Source organism: Lycorma delicatula, chromosome 11 (genome assembly GCF_047948215.1).
Source record: "Lycorma delicatula isolate Av1 chromosome 11, ASM4794821v1, whole genome shotgun sequence".
NCBI lineage: Eukaryota > Metazoa > Arthropoda > Insecta > Hemiptera > Fulgoridae > Lycorma > Lycorma delicatula.
The window spans coordinates 52419967-52438864 of NC_134465.1; the positions used below are offsets into that span (position 1 = coordinate 52419967).

An 18898-nucleotide genomic window follows, 5' to 3' on the forward strand; every position below is an offset into this window, starting at 1 on the left:
ATATCTAGGATCCGGTTTGACACATCTGAGGTTCAGTAGGCACAAGGGGATAATTCAGTACATACCTGCCAAATTTTAGAAGACAAGTTCAACAACGTAGGAAATTGTCAGGAGTGGCCCATGCCATGCTCATAGGGCTGAAGTCTGGATGTGATTTTGTAAGAAATTCACAGTTTGTGGGTGGCAGGTGCTCACAGACCATATCCCAGGAGGTGGTCAAAGTGATAGCTGGGTTGTTCCTGATTGACCTAGATGTAACAGAATGTTACATAAACCCAGACCACAGATTGCTGCCAAAAATATAAACTTTTGATATGAGGTGAATCTACAGTGCAAAACTGACAAGATTGAGGACATTGGTGGATGGGTCTGGAGAAACCATGGCTCAATTGACTTCAATAACAGCTTCTGTCAGCCCATTAGGGCTTTAGAGCTAGCTAGATTTATATACATATAGTTTACCCTGTTTGTGGAACTAAATAGATTTTTTCTGGTGTCTTAGTTTTGAACTAGAGCATGGTGAAGTCTTGGGCAGGAGGGATGTGTTCTTACCTGAAGACTTTGCAGATTATGTTAGCAAAGGAAGAGAACTGGAATGCTGGCAAAATTTACCAAAGCAGTGGGGCCAACTGTATGCAATAAAGCTTGTTCACTCCACTGACATTTAAGTACCATAGTGCACACATGTGCGTGTGTGGGGCATACTCAATTATAAAAATTACTGATTATAAAAACAACTGGTCATAGTTAATCACGACATGGAACGACATGCCAAATTAAAGGCCAGTTCAGATGCAGTAAGTTGTGACTGTAGTACTGTCACAACAATTCAATAATTAAAATTTAAGCATAAGGCACAGCCCCCTTTCTCATAAGAGAAACATTATGAAACAGTTGAAAATTCTGTTTTCCAATTCTATCCATGTGAGAATCTAATTAAATTTTTATATTACAAATGGCAAGTGTAAAATTTTACAAGTGTAAAAATTAATTATTTGGAAATTTCCCAGAAGCTTTAGTAACTGGTTAATTTGGATAGAGACCATATACAATTACTTACCATATATTACTATTTTTCATTAGTATATCATACATACAATCTGCTTGTGATTTCTTATTTTGTTCAGTTACATTAAATGTTGACTTACATTAAATGGCTTCTTGGCAAATACTTGCAGAATACTTGCAGAATACTTGCAGAATACTTTTTATTGGGAAATCAAAATCTTGTATTTGAGAAAAAAAGATTTTAATCTTCGTAATTAAAAATATAATTTAAAATCAAACACTTTAAATTTGCCATTAAATATATACAATTTTATTTTGAAGTTTACTAAAAAAAATATACATGATACCAATGAATTTATCTCCTAGGATTTCAAAAAAAAAATATGCAGGTGTGATTTGATTCAGAAAGTCACTCAAAAATTTTTAGCCACAAAAAAATATTCACTGTGTTTCAATAATGTTAACAGAACACAAAACCAAAAATTTACTTCCACAAATACAAAAAATTTTATAAGGTGAAATAATATTTCATGGTACAAAAATTTAGTTCAACATGGCTTTTTTCTTAAAAAAAAATGTACAGTATTTTCTTGGAAATTCCTCTAAAAGAAAAAAAGAGTGATGATGCACAACCAGCAAATTTATTTTTTGTGAACTGCTTTAACTGCTTGTTTTGTCTTTGGTAAAAGACAAGCTCTATGGTACAGAAATTGGATTAGAGTACGAGTTGGTCGACCCATTTTAATGCCTGCTCTGTAGTAAGGTTCAATTTCTTCATTGGTCTGACTTAACAATCCAGTGTTAAAGCAATCAATATGTATATGAGGCAAAAAAGTTGGGCAACAGCAATGTGCTTCAACTGGAACAAATTCCTGAAATTATAAATATAAAATGCTCATCAGTTTTAAATAAATTCAATCAACTGTATTTTATTAATTTTATATCAAACAAAAAACTGTTGAAATTACATTTTCATTGCACAAATCAACCTCAATTTCAAAATGTCAGCTCTGTTTGAAACATGTAAAGATTTTCAGGTGTGAAACAGTATGATAAATGTTTTAACTGCAGTAAAGTGGCTCAAAATTTTAATTCAGGCAGAAGGCATGTGATCCCTTCAAGGCCAGTTGAAGTTGACTTGCAACAAGTATGATTTTCACTAGTATGATATATGTTGGAGATGGAGTGAGACACCCAGATTCACAAAACCCTAAGAATGGTTTATGCAGAAGGTAATTGAGACCATTACATTACAGATCATTTTATCGCCTTTGATGAATTTGGATCACCATTGAAGCCTGAATCCAATCACTGTAAGACTATGCAGCAATAAGGCTTTACACAGACAGCAAGAAGTTCAACAATGAAGCAGTCAAAAAGCTATTTTTTCAAGAAGAAAATTTTTCAGGAAGGGAATATTAAGTTGTTAAAAGTCTGGTGAGTATGAATTGTGTGGAGAACTTCACAAGCATCTGTGGTTGCACATGTGGCCAAGCATTGCTCTGGATTATCAAACTTGACATCTTAGGTTGTTTAGCGTATGGACCTCCTTTTGGTGCTTAGTCAAACTGGTCAACTACTGCAAGGTTCATTCTAGCAGTGGTTATTAAACTTGACTAATTTGATGCACAAAAGTGGACTACATCCCACACTTTCACTGCATAGATTAGCATTTTTAATACTATACAATACTATTCTTATACTGCAGAATTATCAATATTATAAATAAAATACCTGAAGAAATGCAGCTGCTTGACAAGCATCACCACCTTTTGGGTTTGTTCCATTATCCATATCAACACTAGCAGACACTAAAAAATGAAAAATTAATTCTGTAGCAAATATGAATAAATTTTATTTTATAAGAAAATAAGAAAAATTTCAATAGAGAATCCCAGTTATACATGAGCAGAATTAATTATTCTGAAAGAACTGTATATATTCCAACTGTAAATGTTGGAACTATTGCAGATTCCTACAAAATAGTAAATTCTCTTTGCAATCAAAAATACCTTTGATTTGTCTTGTTTTTGAAGACAAAATTCAAACACCAATAATGCATCCTATTAGTTCCAGTGGTAAAGATTGCATTTATAAGAATTCAGTAATTCAGGAACTGTCATTTATTAAAATTAAAGTACATTTTAATATCAAAATTCTTACTTGAATTCAAACTTTTAAAGTATTTCCAAAGTGGCATTCTCCATACTCGATCACCTGTTTCTAATCCTGCTCTCTGCATTTCATTCCACAAAGCAGTGGAACCAGTAAATACTCCAGTTGCTACTAAACCAAGAGAGTGAGCTATCGACTCTAAAAAAAAAAGAACAAAATGATTAATCCATGTTAACTAGTTTTAACAGTAATTTTATAAAGGACCTTTGCACCTTTTATAGTTTAGCTCATGAAAATTTATTAAGGTACATAAAGGTACTTGTCAAGGTAATTAATGTTTAAAGGTACATTAAATATAGCAAGGATTGTCAATCACATAAGTAATTTTTTCTTTTAATTAAAGTACAGTAAACTTTATAAAGGTCTTTTGTTCTGGGTGAAAAACACTGCAGTGTTATCACCCAGTCACGATATTTGTTGTAATAAATTAACAGATATTACATTTTATGTCAATTACATTTTATGTATACAAGCGCGTGTGTCTGTTCACAACCTTCACTTTAAAGTAGGAGATTTACAATGAGACTTAACATTGACAAAGGATTGCACTGAAATTCTGTAATAAACTGCACACTACTATATTCTATAGCTGCACACTATACTATGAATGGTTCAGGCTTTTAATAGTGGTTAAGAATTTACTGAAACCTAAACTTGTCCAGGAAGGCAGGCCATCAACAAATTAGGAATGCGTTGTCACTGCCAAGATTGTTCCCAAACAATTGGCGGCACAAGAACAGAAAACAGTTGTTTAGTGATCTATCAAGACGCTCTTGAATTGTGAAACTGGTAATGAAATCTTGTTAGTCAATTCAAACAAAAAGGTGATTTCAGTGTTTTGACAAAGGTGTTTTTAACTATGATTTTCTATCTGCAGGGTGAGTCCACAGTCACTAACACCTAGAATATTGGATGCCTTTGTGAGAATGTGAGAAAGAAGTGACAACTTGAGAATTTCAGGTCCCTTCACTGAGAATAAGCCATACTTTCTTAAATAATGGTCTTCCCGCTGATATATTTCAATAAAAAATATATTTTTATGTTGCTGGTAAGATGCTGGTAACAATCTTACCAACAAAAAAGTCAAAAATTAAAATGAGAATGTTGTCAGTATACTTGACATTTAAACAGTCATGACTACTCGCATTAACTTTATTTTTCCTGGTAAGGTGGTTAAAAACATTTTTTTAATTTCAAAAAACTTACTAACTAGTGTAAAAAAACTAGTGTAAAAACAATTAACTAAGAACAGAAGTTATAGTAAATTTTATACAGTTTTGAATTCTCTTACAACCACATTTGCCCTTTGAGGTGAAAAAGGAACCTGTTTCATTGGTTTAAAATAGCATTCACTATGCTCAGTCCCCACATCACTCAGAAGCTATACCCACATTACACAGAATTTGAATGGGTGTGATCAAGCACAGTGTACCAAACTGTGGGGAGTAATTTTCAGCTACTGAACAATTTATTGATGACATGAGTCTGAAGTTATTTAAACTACATATGGAGGTTACAGTGTGCAATTTGTTTAGTATGCCATCTAGATTGTCATCTAGTACACAATTTTTTGCTAACAATTTTTTTTATTTTTATTATTTTACAAATAAATATATCAATACAAATACTGGTATTTAATAAAAAAACTATTCCCAACCAGCAATGCTGGTACTAGTAGTTTGTAGCACTGTGCATATTGCTTACTGCCATTTGACAGTGTGCCCAATAAGCTATGGTAATTTTTTTCTTACAAGTTTTTAACTAATAACAAACTTTTGTTTTGTTTCTAAACAGTATCATTTTATTTGAAAATGATACAGATACACACATAAAATAGCATACACACTTGCATACACACAAACAAAACAAAAGTAAAAACTCTTACTAGTGAATGTGCCAACATCGATGATTAAGCTAGGTGAATAATATTCTGTAAAGTTGATGACATCAGCTAGAACAACACGACAATCATTATCTGGATTGGATATTCTTATATGGGTTCCATGTTTATTCTTAACCACATCACCTGGTTTCAAACCCATAGGAGACGGCATGGTCTCGTATAGAAGGACCACAGCTACAAGAACAAACATTAAAACAAATAACTTACTGTACACAACATTAATTATTGTGCAATAATTCTATTGTTCACTTGCAATCTAGACCAGCAATTTTCTACCTTTTTAGCTAGCTCCACAACCCCCAAAAAGTAAAATATATATATATAGATTTTACTATGGGTCATTATATATATGACCCTCAACCCCATCTTAATGAAAGTTTATTTAGCTGCATTGATAGCAACACGTATGAACAAGCTTGTACGAGTTCATGACCAACTTGTGTATACTTGCTCCATTGCAATTTAGTCTGCTTGCATTTTTTGCACATGTCAGCAGTATAAATAAAGGTGTATGTGGATTGCCAATCATTAGTTTTGTTTTGAACACAAGTCTGGTGTCTGATGTTCTTAAAAGTGTGGTTTCACTGAAAATTGAGGTTTCCATTTTTTAATATGGGGGTCAAACTAATTTCTTTCAATTAGGATTCTAAATATATATTAGATTTTTTATATAATTTTAGTTTGATCTATTTTTTATATATTTTTATTCCATTACACATTTATTCATTATATTTATTTTTTATATGTTTAATTTTTTAATAATTGAATCTAGATGTGGAAAACTTAGATCCTTATTTCTATCATATGTAACAGGACACTGGACGACATTGCTTTCACCACAAACATGCTCTTGCCACAAAACATATGCTGGAAAATCTATTCTTTGTAAACATGAAAAAATTGTTAATTTTGTCTACATTAGAGAAATAAAACATTGCATATGCAACTCAGATTTATCACAGGGGAAAGAAATCCAGTGAGATGAATTAATATTTTTCTAGGACAAATAGTGCCAATCAATAATTTTGAAGATTTCGACCGACAGTTATTCTATAAATTATTCTATACTATGCCTGTGAGGAAAGGAGTGGAATAAAGTTTTTCAATTATTACCATTTTCACTATAATTTAACAGCAGTCGAGTACAGAATGTTTTCCACAATTGAATAATTGTTACTTCAAGTAACAATTAAAAATTTTAATTTTTTAGTAAACATTTTTATGTATGCTAATTTTTTAACAATCATTGTCAGCGATTATTATAGTCAGTTACTGTTAATTATAGTGTTAAAATATAGACTTACATTTGAATTATTAACATTACTTTATGCTATAAAAATGGTTAGATTATAAATACCACGCAAGTTAAGAGGGAGTCTTTTTCTTGCAACACCCATCATAGTTGCAACAATAGCTGCAGCTCCACCCATATCTGCTCTGAATTCATGAATTCCTTTGTATGGTTTCAGAAATAAGCCACCGCTGTCGAATACATTCCCTTTACCTGGTAAAAATATAATTTATGTAAATTTTCATAAATTTACAATTTTTTTTTAATCAAATACTACCTCAAACCTGATAATGTCATATTAAGTAAAAAACATCTATAATTTAGGTTGGGTAATAAAGATTTCTTGAAAATACTACCTGCAACCAAAAAAATTGTATTTTTTGTTTTATTCTTAAGCCATTTGAAAGAAATTGCCAAAAACAGTCTCCATAAGAAATTATACATAAGATGAAATTTTTTAATATATTTCATTATCTAATTTTAAATGTACTCACAAAAATAGTTTTTAACTGAATATCATGGTAATTCTAAACAATTAAAAAGATTACCTCTGAACAAGTTACCTTAAAGTATTGGGAAATACAGAACTTCCTCTTTTAAATAAAGAAATTATCAAAATTTAGTCCATTTGATGAAGAGTACAGCTTAAAAAACGCATTTCCTCTTAGGCAGATTTCATAAAAAATTTAATCATTTATCCTTATCTGGAAAATGGACTACATAAAAACTGCCATAATTTGGTAGTAATCTTGGTAGAGTTCATTAGTGGCCAAAATTGAACCATGGGGATTGAAATGGGGTGGGGCTTTTTTCAAAAATATATCACTTCCCCTTGGAAAAGGGCCTAAAACTGAGGAAAAAATTTGGTTTCGAAAACAAATCATACCTCCATCACAGCACTGAAGTGGTCATTAGTCCTCTTAAACACCTAAATTTTGTCAAAACTTGTCAAACTTTTTGTAAACTGCTAAACATGTGAAATATACTTAGCACCTGTGAAATATAGGTGGATTTCAAGAAAGTTGAAAATCTTGTCAATTAGGTCCAAAGTTAAGATGAGACAAGTTCAAGGGCAATTGACTCTGCAAAAACTTTTCTTTCAAGACTGATTTCTTTCTTTCCAATTATAGCTGTAGCTGGGGAAACAGCAATCAAATCAAACTCCAGAATAGAATACCTTTTTGGGACTGAAAAACGCTCTATTTATGTCTTGCAGAATGAAGTAAATTCATGGCCTTACTGTAGACTACTTAACAAGCTTGCTTGCATTTGTGTTCAGCAGTATAAATTGCCCTGATCTGCCTGCTAGCAGTTGCTGCTTATGATTTTTGTTCTAGGGCTTACATGAATTTTGCCTTCAACTGAACAGTTTACATTGTCTGGAATTGAATTCAGTTCAGCTTTAGCTAAAATTTTTAATCTAAAAATATGCATTAATCTATTAAGTATCACATTTAAAAATTAAATGCATTATACAAATCTATATATATATTAAGACGTACCAACTAATACAATCGGTTTGGTTTTAGGATCATCACCACAATAGCTTAATTCAACAAGAATAGGGGGATCACATGAACTTTTAATTAATGATAAAGTTGCAGTCATTTTTCTTAAAGCCATCCACTCTCTATTACGTAAATCAACACGAATATCATACCTACACAGTTTTTCCATTATTTCCTGTTAACAAAAGTCAAACTAAATTAACACTTCTAAAAAAAGAAAATCATATTAAAATTAGTTTGTACCAAAATGATTTTACAGGTGACTAGAAATTATAGTTAATTTTTAACTGTATATTCAAAATGTACACCATTAGAGTACTGGACAGCAGAGTATTTTTTCCTGTGCACAAAAAGAGTAATCATTAACATCTGAATTTCCATCATTATATGTACTAGTGTATGTACTAACTGTTTGTCAAGGTACTGTTTACTAGTGTGGATAATCTGACCGTTTTATCCTCTCATGTCCCCAATTTCTTTTTCTTCAATTTCATCTTACAAAGCCTTCAAAACAAAAATTATGCTTACCATACTGAACTTTGTCCTTTCTGTTTTAAGTTCATTTATTTAGAAACAGCCACTGTCTAACAGCCATTAATAGTTTTTTAAATCTTTAACGATAATACAATTTTGATACAAAAATATACAGTGTCCGGCATATAAACCTGACTATTTTTGAGGGATAATAATTAAACTGAGTTTTTCATATTATTAAAACATTTAATATATCAAATTAAAGATCAATTTTTCCAATTTATAGTGAATTAGATTTTTTTTTTATTTGAACGCGCTGGCCAAGGAATGTCGCCAAATTGGGAAATCAAATGTCCAGGAAAGGTTTCTCGCAGAACATCCAATTTAAATTGAAATGTCTGCGAAAAGACACTGTTACAATAACAGTCATTTTTAAAATAGGCTTCACTCACAAACGCTCGTTCATCTGACCACCACATACTGGCTACTGAAATAGCATGAATAGACCTGTCTATGTACAACACTCCTCATTGACAGTGGTGCCAACACAATTACTACAAAATCAGATTTATATGCCAGACCCTGTACAACAAAATGTCTTAATTAGACAGGTTATTCTGTTCACAGAATAACAGGTTAACAGTTAATTAACAGTTATTCTGTTAATATAATTTACTGTTCGACCACAGAAATAGTGGTATATAATATTAAAAACAAAAATATCAAATGGTAAGTTTCTGATTATAAAATTGATAATATAATTAATACTTTCTTGTATCTAATCAACTTAGTTGTGCTAGTACTGATACTGACACAGTAGTACATGATTCCTGGCATCAGTTCAATTCACTCTTCACTTTTAAATTTTGTTAACATCCCTTAAAAGCAGGTTATAAGTCCAGGTACTTTATAATCTTCTGCTCTGGTTAAGAGTTCTATTCCATTGTTCCCTATTTTATCTGGAATTTCCTTATTCCCTGCCCTGTAATTGTTAGAGATGTTCCAGTTCATAAATCAGCCTTTTTAGATGTGATAACTCAGCCAATTTCATTACTTTTCAAAAAAAGTAATAAGTGTTATCCAAAAATTTATTTTTTGATAATTTTCAGGCAGATCTTAGTACCAAATTTGAGTAAAATTTGGTGTTTCATGTTACAGCCTATATATAAGCTCTAACAAAAGCAGGAGGGTTCACTAACAAATTTTTATTGTCTTTGAAATAAAAGAAAATTTATTTTCCATCAATCTGTACCAATAAGCTAATTAATTTCTTTCCCTTTAAGTTTTTTAATCCTATTTTGAAGACTCAAATTTGCATTCTTCATGAATTTTTTATAGATGATTAATAGGATTATGTATGTGAAGATTAATAAAATCAAAATTTAAATACAAATATATGAAATTTATAAAACTTGCATTTGCCAGAAGAGCCGGCTTCTTTAGATTAGGTGGTGCGTGGGATAGAAATCTTGCCCAGTTCTGTGCCTCTGCATTGATTTCTCCACTTGCCCATGAAGTGCTACAAACATAAGCATTCACAAATTCAATCCTTTTTATCAGTTTGCAATATTCTATTAGGATAATAAATGGTACCAGTATAGAATAGCAAATAACTACAGTAAAAACCTTTACAAGAAAAACCCTTGCAAGCAATTCATAAGTATTGTGTTTTACTATTTGAGCTACATTACTACTATACATTGAAATATTATTCTCCCACTCTTTCTGATGAGTTTGAACCCGAACTAATTTCATAATTATGAAATGCCTTGTTTATTTCAATACCAAAATTTTTTGACTAATTTGAAACATTAAAAAAACAGTGGTTGGTTATTAAACATTAAGTTTTAGCACTCCCAACATATTTAGTGATTTCCCTAATAGGTAATTTGCTAATTTTCTGAAATAGTACTGTTGGACTGACTTGTGTTTTTTTTTTTAGTAATTACTTGCGTGCTTAACAGCAGGGACACAAAACAAGGAATATATCAGGAAGTAATGGCAAAAGCATGAATCACTTTCACTTATGCCTGTACAAAAGTAATGTCAATATTATTCATTATAATTATCCTTCACTCCAAAACTGGTCTGGGGATTTTTTTTGAAAGTAAAATTTCCTCACGTTAGAGATGCTAAAAATCAAGGAAGAAATGAGTGGAGGTCAAGTGCACAAACATTTTATAATCCTCAATATACTGTGACATTGTGGGTGAATTTGTTACAGTCACGATCAACATGATCAACATTAGTATATAGATCATTTCAGGCACATTGAATTGTCGCCCTGCATGCATGTAAATTCTTACATTTCAAAATTCTAATGTGATCACATTGTTAATTTTGTAAGTGTAATTGTTATGGCATGTACATAGCAAGTATGTAAATGTGAAACTAGGATTTGCCCATAGATGGCCCTAGCTGTCACCATCAAACAGTATTTGTAGTTGCCATCAAATCCCATCATTGGCACAATTTTTTTTTTACAGCGACAGATTTTCAGTTCAATATTACAAGTTTCCTAAAACAGCATAATTTTAATTATGCATTGAACATGTCAAGTTTAGTAATAACTACAAACTACAATTTCCAGACAACACTGATTTTGTTATTTAAAGAAAACTACTGCAGAATCGCTACGCTAACTTCTTACCAAAGCTTATGGTGAGCATTCTCTTGGTAAATCAATGCTTTGAGTGGTTTAAAAAATTCAAAGTGGTCAAAAGACAACTGAAAAAACATCAAACAGTTTACATATGTTTGATAGCCATGGGAAAGATCCCGAAGATGGATCTTGCAAAATGAAAAGTGGATATATTTTGAGAATCCAAAACGTAAAAAGATCATGGGTAACTCTAGGCAAACCATCGACATCGACTTCCAAGGCCAAATCACTATGGAAAGAAGACTATGCTTTCTTTGGTGGGATCAGTAGGGTGTGATCTATTAACTGCTAAAACCTCGCAAAACCATTAATACTGAACGCTACCAACAACAGATGATAGATTTGAATTAAACATTACATGAAAAACTACCAGAATATCAAAAAAGGCAACAAAGTTATTTTGCTTCATGATAATGAACCATCATACACAGGCAAAACTGGTCAAGGAAATGACAGGCGTTCAGATTGTCATCAATGCACATTTGCCATGCGTCCAATGCAGTATGTATCTGCATTGATGACTGTGCAACGCTTCACTTATGAATGTACAAAAATGGCCCAATGACTGGTTTTCCTCAAGAGGCAACAGTTTTTTGGCATGACAATTCATAAATTGTCAGATGAGAAAAATGTATAGCTATCTGTGGATAATATTTCAAATATATTTTTTATCATTTTCATACAATAAACATGTATTTTCTATAAAAATTACGGTTTCATATTTACACACCTGGTAGGTAGCCTAACAATCAAAAACCTTACTAAATCAACCAAAGGTTTTAAAAATAGATAAGCCATTTAATTGTAATACTAAAACATTCATTTTCATGTGCATAAATAACATTAATTTTATACAAATAAAATACTTACGTATCAGCATGTTCATACAATTCGACTGTTGGATTATATTTGTCACCAGTTGTAATATTAGCCTTATATTGATAAGTACCCAGTATAGATCCTTCAGCAGCTGCTTCTGGTACAGTGACTCCATCAACATATATTCTGTTGGCACCTTCATCCTGAACTCTTCTAGCACCAACTGCCATACCAACCCGAATGTTTTCTTTTTCTTCATTCAGTTGCTCAAATAGGTTTAATTTGTTAGGATTTCTTGGGCCAACTGAGGCTACTGCTATATGATTGTATCCCAAAATTCCCAGGCCTGAATAGACTTCAGCTCTACCCAGGGGTATGTGCTGCCTGAAAAAAGTATATACATACAATATAATAAAAATATTTAACAGGCCATTTGCCCTGTAAAATGATGAATTTAGATTGTGTAGATTTGTATATTAATTTGAGTAGATTGTATATATTAATTTTTTATACAACTTAGATGGTTGTTGGTTAATTGAAGATCAGCAACTTACTGTACTGTAAGCAAAATTGAACAGTATTTATACACTCATTGAACATATCACAAAGATTCTGCAAAAGGTTAACACCAACAGTACAATGGCTTCAGTGCTGCTAGTGGCAATCCAAACAAAAATAATTTCTTATATTTACTTATTACTTTATTATACTTATTACTTATTAAGTAAATATTTTACTTATTACTTTATTCCAATAATTTTTCTTTGCATTCCACATGAAATTATTCATCAGTAAGAACTAATGTAAATTGTACAGGTTTACTACTAAATTATAAAATTTAGCCAAAACTAAACAATTGTTAAATCTATAATATTGATAAGAAACTTACTTTTTAACCAATTCTTTAATAATGCCATTTGATTGCTCATTTAAACGTTCACCGGCTTCTGTCAACTCTTGATTACCATCAGAACCATCATAAACTCCTACTACCAATCCTGTATTAGACTAGAAAATAAAAAAGATCTAGAAAAGATTGTGAAAATTATGTATAAGCAAATAGTTGTGGACAAGTGAGCTCTTAAAGAAAAATCATATGTTCTTCCTATCCTACCCTAACCTACCTACAAAGATTTGGATACACCAAAAAATGGCAGTCAAACGTACAAGCAGTAATGCCAATTTGACATACAGTGCGATTTTATTTTGCACATCATTACAATATACACTTCCAATTCCAGATATTTTTTAATGTCTTACAGCAAATTTTGGCAATTTCCCTGAAGGCAGGTGCCTTAACCCTTCACATTTTTGACCCTTTGTAGGAGGACATCAGGGCTAATGAAATTCCATCTATACAGTAATCGCTTGCTGCAGGTCTATTAAGAACATGTTTAGATACACACATCCTTTCAAAAAACCTCAGAACTAGTTGTCTGGGTGACTTCAAGTTTGAGAATGTTTCTCAAAAGATCTGTAGCCCCCCTGCTTGTAAACATTCTCCTGAAAATTCCTTGTTTCCATCTTGTATGTTATCAAGTTGGAAAAGTATATAATTATGCAATTTGTAGCGCTTCACTGGTGTGCCAGTCTGTGAAGGGTTTAGTAAAAAAGAAAAAAATCAGGCCCACCCATTTTTTGGAGTCTAGGCACAAAAATGCAAAATACTTTATATGCTGATGTGCACGATCACACAAACAAGTCACATGTGACAAATTATGTGCACGATCACACTGTATAAGCCAAGTATTTTCATGCAACTTAATGCATATACGCTTAGATTCCAAGTAAATAACATGGGAATTGAAAAGGAATATCCACAAACAAGGAAATTATAAGAAAAGCAGACATGAAAATTGCTATGAAATACAAATTTCCTATACTTTTAAAAAAGTATCTAGATGAATCGCCAACATATAAAGATAGTAAAGAGCTGTACTACAGTAAAGAGCTATTATACTACAATTATAATTTAAATTTCAGTCACAATCACCCAAAACAATATAGTCTATGTGCTACTGTAATGTACACTGCAATATCAGATCAATGTATACATTGTCTATACTTTATTATAATTATAGCATTTATTACACAAAATAAATCACCAGATAATGATTGTGTATGCATTAAATGAAGTGCAAGTACATCAAGAACTGGCCTCACACTGACAACTCATTTAATTGGAGTATAAGATTTAATATAGCAGCACCTTACTGTCAAAATACAGTCATCCAATCAATCGGCCTTCAACATTTGACAAGCTCTTGGCAAACAAAAGCATGAACTGATCAAAACAAACATGATCCAATAGTTCTGATCATACTCTGCTAGCAGCTCTACCTGCAGCTTGACTAACACTGCATACAGAAATATGACCTAAGATTTAACACCAGTTAACAAGATAACCTGTTTATTACAAATTCTTCTATTCAGTGCTGATGTTTAATTTTTAATTGTTTATGGAATTTTCAGTTACTAAATTTAGCTTACTAGTACCATCTCATCTCATTTTTGGAAAACTTAACTATGTAAAAACCATAGCAAGGTAAAAATGTTTTTAAATACTACTAAGATGAAGTTCAGATTATATCGTAGATTGAAGTTATATTTGTATTGCAATGTTAATTTGGTCATGTAGTACCTGTCAGCATCCCACCTAATTTTGTCTTCTCCACACTATTTCAGTTTCACCATTTTTTTGATTTGTGCAATTGTAAACTGCCATTACAAACAAAAGTTTAAAGTAATAGTGATCACATTAGGTTATGTTGTTTTTCAAAATTCAGTGCATAACGCTAACTGACAAGTATACTGCATGCAGTTTGTTTACAGCATCTGAAAAGTAGGTGATGACATTCTTTTTTTCATTAGATTTTGGCATTTAATGCAGTTATATACTTATCGTTTAGTTTCACACTTTTGTAGATTTTAAAATTTATCAGTATATACAATATGTGCAGGTTGCTTTGTAAGTTTTTGTAGAGGCTCTCTGGAACCACTAAGGTATTACTTAAGAGGATGAACAAGGATATGTATGAATGTAAATGAAGTGTAGTCTCATACAGTCATCTCAACCACAGGTATACCACACCCCTAAGGAAGAGGTGTTTTATATAGGATAGGTTATGTACTTTTTGCGAATAGTAGCATTTTTCAGTTAATTATGTTTGTAATTTTGTCTTTGGTAGGGATTTGACTTTTGTATGATTATTATTTTTAAGAATCAATTTTCTGTAAAGTATTCAATGTAAACATAAGTTCACTGTTACTTTCTGTATCAGTGAAGATTATATTTACAGTCTGAGGCTGTTTAAGCAAAATGACCCATTTTGAAATGGCTTGTGTTTTTGTGATTAGAAAAACACAAGCCATTTCAAAATGGCTCATTTCACTTTTTAGGAGTAATTTCTCATACAAAAGTAATATTAAAAGCTAAAACCATTTTAGTTTTAGACATTATATACTTATTTTATGCATTATGTAATTTTTTGGTAATATGATAGATTCTCTACTACGGACGGTGCCGATACCTCTGAAAACGGCTCAAGAATAATTTTTAATGCCATACTTTGTCTTTGCGTTTAAGGAATTTAATTTTTAAATTAACTTATAGGAATGGTTTAAAATAACGTACAGATAAAATTAACTATATTCTCTAAAATACTAATACACTTGTTTTAACAGCTTACGTATTAATCACAATTTTTATCACTAAAATCGTAAAGATTGGTACTATATCATAATCCAGGCGGGACAAATTCCCCTTAATTCATTACTTATATTCTAGTAATAGTTATTGGTCTCTTCTCATTTTTGTCTAATTGGTAGATTTAATTAAAATATTTTACATACCTTCAAAAAAGTATTGATAGTAAAACGTTTAAACTATTATTACAAACTAAACGACAGCTACCAACTTCAGAATACACGTTACGTTTTAAATTGAAAATTCCGTTTAAAACCTAAATTTACGCTTTAAAGCGCAATTGAAATATTTAAAGTAATATGTTGTACAATCAGATCCAACACCACATAAACCAATCACCCTATTTCACTATGTAAAATTTTTAATGTATTAAAAAAACTTACTTGAGTACATGAATTTTGAATCCTATTTTCTGAATAATAATTATTAGATTTTAATCTACTGTAAATTTTGCGATGAATTCTAAAGGTAAACATGTTTAAAAAAAGTGGGTAATTTAGAGTGTGAATATGAAATTTAGACTGTCATTTGTTGCTAAGCCAATGTTGAAACAATAAACGAATGAGACATGATGACGGTACTTTCTTCTTCTTTGGATGTTGTAATTCTCAAGTATTATATTTTGTTAAAAATGCATAATATAATAATAATTAGAAATTATTAGAACAGATTATCGATAAACTTATAAAAAAATTACTGATTTTTTTCTTAAACAAAATAATATAGAAATTATTCATTTTGGGAAATTCTGTATTGATTCAAATGCTGAGACAGAATATCCCAAACACGTTGGTTTCAGATCCATTGGTTTTTAGTAAAGGTTGATGATTGTGCTTTGATACATTACGCTACCCGAGTGATACGTACCTCAGAAAGCGCGGATTAAATCCTATTGAATTTTTCATTTAATTGTTAAAGATCTTTTTTATTTTTAATGTGTCTTTGAAGTTAACACTAAATTATACAAAAAAAAAAAAAAAAATTTATTCTTATTGGTGATACGATATATAAATGTTATCAGGAGTAGGGATGAATACTCAACTCTAAAAGACAGAAAAGAAACCGTTTCATTTGCCTAGGTGGATCTAGAGCAGGATCCTGGGTGATAAAAAATCTATCGCAGCAGACTCACAAAATTAATACAAAATAAAATCTGAAAAAGTGGTTGTGATTACAAAAACGCGGAAATTATGAACTGAAAGTAATTAATTATACATCTGAATCACCAAATAATAGTAATCTGTGGCATTAGAGAAAATTTAAATAATGAGACAATTCAATAACGCCAAAACTGAAGTTATTTTTTATCACTAGTTAACATTGAACAATTATTAATTACTGAATTTCATTAAGTACACATTTTAGATTGTGTTAATATAAATTTTCAAAAACTAAATTGTCCATTAAATTAATTTTCTTAGCAACAGTATGAACAACTAAATGTCAAATCAAATGCTCATGTACACATCATTTTTTCAATAACTCTTGATCTAGGACATCATAAAACATTAGTAATTATATACAATTATAATTATATATATATATATAAGGGAGTCGCAACCGATTTTGATGAAATTTGGAATATACCTTATTTAATACCTATGTTATTCATTACAAATAAAATTATTCATAGGAAATGCTTTCATCTGAGTTACGTCCCTTGTAAGTTACAAAGAACCATCACCAAAAATTTTGTAATATGGTATATTCTAAATTTCATCAAAATCAGAGGTGAATCCCTAATTGCATATAATTAACAAGCCATTTTCAAAACCGTAGATTCTCAACTACCCATATTTATTTTAATTTGCAGTCATCCAATGAATTCATTGATTATTTGTTCATTCTGTATACAAATTTCTCTACCGGTTCCAAAGTAATTTTATTTCATATAGTTTAAGGGAAAGTTTTTAAAATAAAAAATGTCATTGTCTATACAGACAATTTGAAGTTAGTTCTGCTCAGTTTTATATTATTATCACTTAGTATATTTAAAAGATTGTTTTTAACAAAACAATTATTTTTAGGCGAGCTAAATTTTAATTAAAAAAAATAATAAAGTGAAAATAAACTAATAAAACCAATGTAAAAAAAATCATAAAAGGAAAAAAATTTTCAACCTTGAATTGTTGATAAATTCAAAGATAATATTTTTTACTTTTTAAAATTTTTAAGTTTGCTTTAGTTTTTTTACACAATTATTATCTGTAATTATAATTTTTATATAATAAAAATAATATAATTTTATTATCTAATATAATTTTTTTTTTATAAAAGTTAATCCTTATTTTATCAAACTGAATTAATTTTCTTGACATCAGTTATTTGACTGGTTTAATATGTATTATCCGCCATCCTTTATAAGATTCTGCCACCAGCTTCTCATCTCCTATTTATTTTGTATTTTATCAACCCAACTTACATTTAATATCATACTACAACATAAGATTTTGAAGGTCTCTACTTTTTCTATAATCCAAGTTCATTACTATAGTGCTAGATTCCACACAAATATTTTTAAGAAAACATTTCTAAATATTAGTTTCTGCACAAAAGTTCTCTCATGTGCCAGTATGCTTTTTGTCTTTACATTATTTCATCCATCATTGCTAATTTTACTTCATAAGTAGCAAAATTTTGGTATATTACATTTGCTAATCTCTCATCATCCTCCTTTCTGTCATTTATTACTTTTGTTTTATTACTATTTATTCTCAAATTGAATTTTTCTCCTAGCAATAACCATGTTAATAAAAACTTACTCAAACTCATTTTTACTTCCTTGTACAAAGTACAGGAAATATTGTGATCGTGAAAAATGTTGGTTTTCAGATTTCAATGGAAATATACATTTTGACCATCCTTGAATCCATTTTGACTAGTTTCACTGTCAAAACGAGTTAAGTACCTACAAAAATTTCAATTTGAAGTGAAATTACAGCTTGATGATTTATTAACAAATGACGGGATGGAAATTTTAGTTCTTTAATTCCAAGAAGATAATACTTTTTTTAATTACATAACTCATGATGAATCTTGGAAACATCATTCTGAGTCGGAATCCAAATGTAAAGTACAGAATCAAAATATCCCAATTTACCCTATTTATCTGATCCTTTCAGAGTTTTTACATAGCATCAGGCTCATCAACAAATAACAGTTCAAGAATGGTTCAGACACAGCTGAACAATTATCCTTACTATTGGAATAAGAAAACTTACAGAAAGATGGGACAAGTGCTTAAATGCAGCCAAGGATTATGTTGAAAAGTAGCATTAGTTTTATTCCACAGTTATTTGTCTGTTTAGTTATTGAATGACCCCGGTAATAAATTAACAAAAAAAAAAAATTT

At 30.6% G+C, this 18898-nt stretch overlaps 1 protein-coding gene across 1 annotated transcript; it reads right to left on the reverse strand.

Moving 5' to 3' along the window:
* Positions 1–1543: 1543 nt before the first annotated feature.
* LOC142331940 (cytosol aminopeptidase-like) lies at positions 1544–15212 on the reverse strand. The gene is made up of 10 exons (XM_075377992.1): positions 15138–15212; positions 12730–12848; positions 11892–12224; positions 9776–9878; positions 7880–8060; positions 6444–6590; positions 5069–5260; positions 3172–3321; positions 2743–2819; positions 1544–1880 (listed from the first exon to the last, which is right to left on the reverse strand). The coding sequence occupies exons 1-10, from the start codon at positions 15210–15212 to the stop codon at positions 1650–1652; spliced, it is 1608 nt and encodes a 535-aa protein (XP_075234107.1). The 3' UTR covers positions 1544–1649.
* Positions 15213–18898: the final 3686 nt, after the last annotated feature.

What these genes read in the sequence shown, in the direction of transcription:
- LOC142331940 (XM_075377992.1), bottom strand. Translation starts at nt 15,212, where the DNA reads ATGGCTTGTGTTTTTCTAATCACAAAAACACAAGCCATTTCAAAATGG. An exon ending in TTGTATGAACATGCTGATAC is followed by an intron (nt 9,879 to 11,891) that starts GTAAGTATTTTA and finishes TTATGTTTGTAG; the next exon opens with CACTTCATGGGCAAGTGGAG. An exon ending in AGCCGGCTCTTCTGGCAAAT is followed by an intron (nt 8,061 to 9,775) that starts GCAAGTTTTATA and finishes TTTTGTTAACAG; the next exon opens with GAAATAATGGAAAAACTGTG.